We start from the raw sequence: 6,401 nt of genomic DNA, 5'->3' as shown, positions 1-6,401 counted from the left end.
GTGCGTGCGTGGTTAGCGTTTGGTGTTAGCGTGCGTGCGTGGTTAGCGTTTGGTGTTAGCGTGCGTGGTTAGTGGTTGGTGTTAGCGTGCGTGGTTAGTGGTTGGTGTTAGCGTGCGTGGTTAGTGGTTGGTGTTAGCGTGCGTGGTTAGTGGTTGGTGTCAGCGTGCGTGCGTGGTTAGTGTTTGGTGTCAGCGTGCGTGCGTGCGTGCGTGGTTAGTGTTTGGTGTCAGCGTGCGTGCGTGGTTAGTGTTTGGTGTCAGCGTGCGTGGTTAGCGTTTGGTGTTAGCGTGCGTGCGTGGTTAGCGGTTGGTGTTAGCGTGCGTGCGTGGTTAGCGGTTGGTGTTAGCGTGCGTGCGTGGTTAGCGGTTGGTGTTAGCGTGCGTGGTTAGTGGTTGGTGTTAGCGTGCGTGGTTAGTGGTTGGTGTTAGCGTGTGTGGTTAGTGGTTGGTGTTAGCGTGCGTGGTTAGTGGTTGGTGTTAGCGTGCGTGCGGGCTCATGGTGTTTGAGTGTCGGGTGAGCACCTGATGGAGAGGAGGAATGCTTACGGTGATAAGGTAAGTCTGCGTATATACTTGTTGTGAGGGTTGCCTAAGGTTTTAAAAGTATGTACCGGGTCCCAAGATTTCTGATAGTGGCCCTGGGGGGCGGCATTGGAGGGGGATAAAATAAACTGGGAATTATTCTATAAACATGCAATACAGCGGCCACGCACAATAACACACGAAATGCGCTGTCACTGGTTTTTACCTGAGCCGGAGCTCGTCGTCTCCTCGGCGGTGGCGCAGGCATCCTCCCTCGCAGGGTCAGGCAGAGGAGTGCGCGAGGGGGTGATTCGTGTCTTTGGACGACCACCGGCTGACACCCCGGCCCATCAGCAATGACCACGCCACCGAGCAGCACTTGGTAAATCATATGACATACGTGTCTGGGAACATGACACGCACGGCAGGCTCGGGTGGAGGGTTTGGATGGATGTTTTTTGGGGGGCAGCATTTCATTCTTGGTCCCGGCAGCGCAATGTCTTGGGCTCATTCTACCCCTCCTGGGCATTAACAGACCTCCCTTCTCTGAGGACCCAAAAGCTCACGACATTTTTCTTTTTTCTTTCCCCAAATCTCAACCTTCTCCTGCAAGGTCGCAGCTGTGTACATTTAATGGATGCTGCCACACGGAGCAGGACTCATAAGTCTCTGCATCATCAAACCCCAGGCAGAGGCGCTGCTATTACCCTCTATAGGCATAAAGTAACTGCCCCAGCCCCGGGCACATCTCTGACAGGCCTTTCTATCTGCCGGGTGTCCGTTATCTGCCCATTTCTGTACCCCTTCCTTCCCGTTTATGGTTCTCTGCCCCAGTGTTGATTTGCTCCATCGTCTGCCACTGTCCACAAAATATGCCCCAGAAATTTCCTTTAAGTCCCTGTTTTCCCCTGCGTGCCATAATCTACCAAAATGCCTTGTCTCCCGCGCTTACTATTTCTCTCAGAGTTGAGTTCCACCAACTGCCCCGGAAGCGGAGGCAGCATCGGTCCCTCAGTAGTTGCCCAGGTAACAAAGCTCAGCCAATCAGCGAGATGGGTATTCGATGAACTCGCATCAGGATTGACGGAGACACAAAGCCGAAAATGTAACGCGGCTGCTAATTGGCTGGTCGCTGTCTCCCGTTACCCTGGCAATAAGTCGCTGGGTCTGGAGCCGGTCGAAGAGAGCTGCAGGTTAATGGGGCAACTAACTGGGGGAGGTCTGGGAGCTAGTAACTGGGGAACCTGGGTGCAACTACCCCATACGATTCTAGGGTTTGCCCCCTCCAATGTTATATAACTACCCCACATGCCTAAAAATGCCCCCTTATGACACTTCATGACTAATCTGTGCCCTATTGTTCTACCTGGCTGCCTTTTATGCCATCTGCTACAATTAGTTGCCGCCTTTTGTACAATAAATTACCCCTCGTTTCCCTGGATTTGCCCCACTGCCAGCATAATTTAGTCCTTTCCTCTGTTTGCAGTTATTATGCTGTTTGGATGATGCCCAAACACACCATAAGGGGCCCCTCAGCTCCAATTTCACCCCTCTCTCCGCCACCTCACCCCCCTCTCTCTCCGCCACCTCACCCCCTCTCTCTCCGCCACCTCACCCCCCTCTCTCTTTGCCACCTCAATCCCCCCTTTCTCCCAGCCACCTCACCCCCTCTCTCTCCGCCATCACACCCCCTCTCTCTCCGCCATCTCACCCCCCTCTCTCTCCGCCATCTCACCCCCCTCTCTCTCCGCCATCTCACCCCCCTCTCTCTCCGCCATCTCACCCCCCCTCTCTCCGCCATCTCGCCCCCCCTCTCTCCCATCTGACTGTTATCTCTCCCACTTGCCTTGCTTTATTATGTTAACATAATTAGTTAGAGATTACCTTCAGAAGCTGGGGCAAAATGTGGCCATTTGGGGGCTTCCTGACCCGGGCACACAGACTGTTGTACAATGTATAGGAGAAAATGATCCTTGCGGGCACCGTGCCAGTCTGCCGAGGGTCATGCTGAGCACATATTTAAGGTTTATGTCTTCCCTGGGAGGTTTTGTCGGAAACGTCTAATACCGTTTTGGTTCTTCGTTTGCTTTTCTTTTAATTCTCTCAAAATGATTTCTGTCTTTCTGAAGCGTGGTCTCCAGGACTGGACACATGACCGCCAAAGAGGTCTCTTGGTGGTCAGTAGAAAACCTAACCCTGTAGCAGAAAGATCCATGTGAAAGAGCGCTTTGAGGTCTATTCAATAAGAAGTCTAGTGGTCAGTTAAGGGTTAAATTACATGCAGACACTCAGAAAGGAACTTTCAAATTAGTGATTTTTTTTGCGAATACGCATAGAAGTTGGTTTTAGTGAATTTGTGAGTTAGATTTAGTTTCCTGCCAAGTCGCTTACGCTCACACAGTGAATTAACCTCTTTCTTTCTGAAAGGTGTCGCAGCAGATGGGCTCGGTGCGCCATGTACGGCAGGTGGGCTCAAGGCGCCATGTACGGCAGGTGGGCTCGGTGCGCCGTGTACTGCAGGTGGGCTCGGTGCGCCGTGTACTGCAGGTGGGCTGTGACCTGAGGGCTTGCGCAGGATCGGGGTAGTGAAGCTCACAGAGGCTGCTGATACATTTCTAGCTCATAGTCTCCACCTAGTGGCTTTCAGTTAAATAACTCGGTTCTGAGGGACAGACGGCAGCTGCTTCTGTTCTTGTGGTGAACCGTAAATCGCTTCGCTCTCTGAGACGACGAATGCCCCCGGCTGTGAGGAAGGGAGAGTTCTGAACAAAGTCGGATGGCCGGAGAGAAGGCTTTCAAAAATAATCCGCAATCTATTTACTCTCCTGATGTCACAGTGTCCAGCCATTTGTGTCCAATAAAACACCCGTTTTATTATTAACTAAACACTTTGAGGCAGGATACCCAACTCCTGAGGTGCAGACTCGCCTAACTCTGGCTCCAGGCTTTACCCCACAGTCCCAGGGCACCCTGAGGTATCACAGTTTAAACATGTTTCAAAATCCCACCGTTCATTTAATGAACGCTGAGGGGGGATTTATCAGTGCACCTGATATGCCTTGTGGGGCTGGTGAAGCGGCCCTGGGGGCTGGTGACGCGGGGATGGTGATGCGGCACCTCTTACGATAAGCGAATAGTGAGTTTAATCGGAGGGTGTGTTCATTTCTGATGGATCTTTTTGATAGCTTTTTCTTTTCATTAGGATGGCGACCACTATTCTGGGAGTTGGCAGCGGCGTGTTCATTCTGGCGATTATTTGGGTGGTGACTCTGCTGCTGTGTGTCCTTCTGTCTAGAGTGTCGGTTTCAGCACGGTAAGACCGCCAGGACTGGTGAAACTGGACCCCCACAGCTTCAGGATAATGAAATGATGCATGGCACTTACTAGTGACCTCTCATCTGCTGTGTTAGTGTTAGTAACTATAAATGATGAGAAGTTGACCATTCAGCGGGACGTAAATGCAAATTAAACAAAAATCTAATTGTATAATCCCCTGAGACATCATTTAAACGCGTGTCACATGGACCAACATGTAAAATGGCATCACGTTAATGTTTTCTGTGCAGGAAATGGCTGATTCTGTTTGCCGCAGGAATGATCCCTAAATGTTTTCTTTTTTTCAGGTTTTCGGTTATCCCGGTGTTCCTTTTGGCCATGATCCTTACGTTAATATTGGTTTTCTTTCCAAGGGCAGACGAAACTCATGCACCAGAGAAGGAGATTCAGGTGATAATGGGCTTTGTTTCTTTTGGGGAGGGGGTAATTTGTGGGGCAGGGTGTTCGCTTCGTGTGTTGTGTGTGTTCGACGTGGCTTGGCTCTCTCAGATTTTACATGAGTTTGTCCTCTGCACACTGAAGCCGCCGGAGGCGTTCTCTGTACCTTTAAACCCTTTATAATGACCATTTCCCATATTGTGTATCTGAAATGGTCCTGAATACATAACATACTGAACTTGGGAGTCATCTCGTATCTCTCTGTGGACATTTAGGTGAATATCCCTAAATACATTTTAGTCCCAACATTTATGTTAATGTGAGTAAGAAGTAGCCCCACTATCCGGTGTTTTAGCCCCGGTCTCTGCTTTACTTGGATTTGTGGAACGTCTGATAAAAGTGTCCCCACTGCTACTGGGTATGTCTGAACGGTGACTCGCTGGATGCACGGCGGAATATGGACAAGCCGAAGCCGTCTCTGTCTGGACACAACATCCATATGTCTTCCTGATATAAGTGATCATTTTCACTTTATGGGTTTGACTGAATCAAACTTTATTTACTATTTTCCTAATTGGCTTTTGTAACGGGGGTATCTTTCTCTTGCCAATGCACCAGGCTTTGTATACGAGACCCCAGAGCTTTAGTCCGGAAGAAGTGACCCTGTCGTCATGGATCCCCATCTATAAATCGGGGCAAGTAACGAGGTGGCCGAGCTTGTTAGGTCAGGAGAATCTGAGAACTAATTAAAGGATTTGTGGTCCTGGACCCCCCTGCAGCGCAGCCCCCAGTCCATCAATAATACATGACTCAGGGTTTATGCTCTGCGGACCTGCTAATTGGCTCATTAAAGCACCGAGTGTGTTGCACCAGCAAACATGGGCTCCACCAGAGACTAGTTCTGTGCTGAAGCCAAGGTCAGGCGTAGCTTCATAAACCCGACCTGTTCTGTAATCTGCGTGTCGGGTGGTTCCTCGGGGACAATCCGCTCACTTTACAGCCCCGTGCTCGTGTGTGGGGGTATTTCTGGCCATCACCTTTTTCTCTGTTTTGACAGTTGCTTCATGTCTGGCTCCTTGTAGATACTGCAAGTTTTATTTGGCTCCACTTACTTTATTAAGGGAGGAATCCTGCGGCTTTGATAGCCGATGGGTGGCACTGGCCCTGGACACAAACAGCGCGGGCTGCCGCGATGAAAGGAATCTTTGACAACGTGTCCCGCTTCTTGTAAAGTGACTGTAATCTGGCTACTAACTAGCACCATGTGTGATCGGCACAAGGCTGGGAACTGGAGCGCAGGACGTGTTACCACCAGTCTCTGAACTGGGATGCGTTGCTGTAACTACAACAACCAAAGCGCAGGAATAAGACATTCACAGCAGATATAACCCACACGGCCCAGATTAGTGGCTTTTACAGGGGAAATATTTGTGGGTGGGGCATGGACAGGATGTCAGCAGAAGTGGGTGTGGCTACGTTTAAACGCCTGCGCTCCTGTGGATTGTGTGGGTTGTATAAGGAGCCCGGCCTGATATCTTATTATAAAGGTACTTAATTTATAGCGCAGATGTTAATTAAATGTGTAATGTGACTGCCATGCCACCATAACTTATAGTGAAGGGACGATGTGTCGTCTTCACACACCTGAAAGCATCACACTAAATGCCACCTGGCGCAGTGCTTTAACGCTGCTGGCCCCTTTTAGGACGTCTCCGGTGCTCGGTAATATTCATCCTGTGTTCTCTTTCCCAGATCGTGGATTCCTTCTTTATCGGACGTTATTTCCTGATCTCCATCATGAGCGTTGTTTTTCTCGGCAGCGCCTTCCTGGCCCTCGTGTACCACGTCTTGGAGCCAGTCTATGCCAAACCTCTTCGAATGCAGTGAATCTGTGGTGGCGGGCAGCATTCCGGCGTCTAAGGAATTATGGGATTGCCTAATTAAGATCCTTTAAGGGATAAAATATACATTTACGTTAAATGCATTTGAAGGCGTCTTTGTCAGTTAAACACATTTTAGGGTAATGATGAATATTTTTATGATTTTAGACAATAAATGTGGTTTTTTTTTTACTAAATATTTTTGAAACATTTGATTTTTTTTTCATTTCAGTTATACAGATTAATGTGGATAAATCAGGATGTCCTTATTTTTATAAGCAAAAG

At 49.3% G+C, this 6,401-nt stretch overlaps 1 protein-coding gene across 1 annotated transcript; it reads left to right on the top strand.

Moving 5' to 3' along the window:
• Positions 1-3,725: 3,725 nt before the first annotated feature.
• Positions 3,726-6,123, top strand: LOC149272621 (transmembrane protein 218-like). Its single transcript, XM_089506883.1, has 3 exons — positions 3,726-3,835; positions 4,146-4,248; positions 5,989-6,123. The coding sequence occupies exons 1-3, from the start codon at positions 3,726-3,728 to the stop codon at positions 6,121-6,123; spliced, it is 348 nt and encodes a 115-aa protein (XP_089363009.1).
• The last annotated feature ends 278 nt before the right edge of the window (positions 6,124-6,401 follow it).

This window comes from Sceloporus occidentalis, unplaced genomic scaffold (assembly GCF_023333645.1).
Source record: "Sceloporus occidentalis isolate IW3139 unplaced genomic scaffold, rSceOcc1.0.p SCAF_430, whole genome shotgun sequence".
In the NCBI taxonomy this organism is placed as follows: Eukaryota; Metazoa; Chordata; class Lepidosauria; order Squamata; family Phrynosomatidae; genus Sceloporus; species Sceloporus occidentalis.
This window is presented reverse-complemented; position numbering and strand designations above follow the sequence as displayed.

Coding starts and splice junctions, on each gene's coding strand:
- LOC149272621 (XM_089506883.1), top strand. CDS start 3,726: ATGGCGACCACTATTCTGGGAGTTGGCAGCGGCGTGTTCATTCTGGCG. Junction 3,836..4,145: donor AGAGTGTCGGTTTCAGCACG/GTAAGACCGCCA, acceptor TCTTTTTTTCAG/GTTTTCGGTTATCCCGGTGT. Junction 4,249..5,988: donor CACCAGAGAAGGAGATTCAG/GTGATAATGGGC, acceptor TCTCTTTCCCAG/ATCGTGGATTCCTTCTTTAT.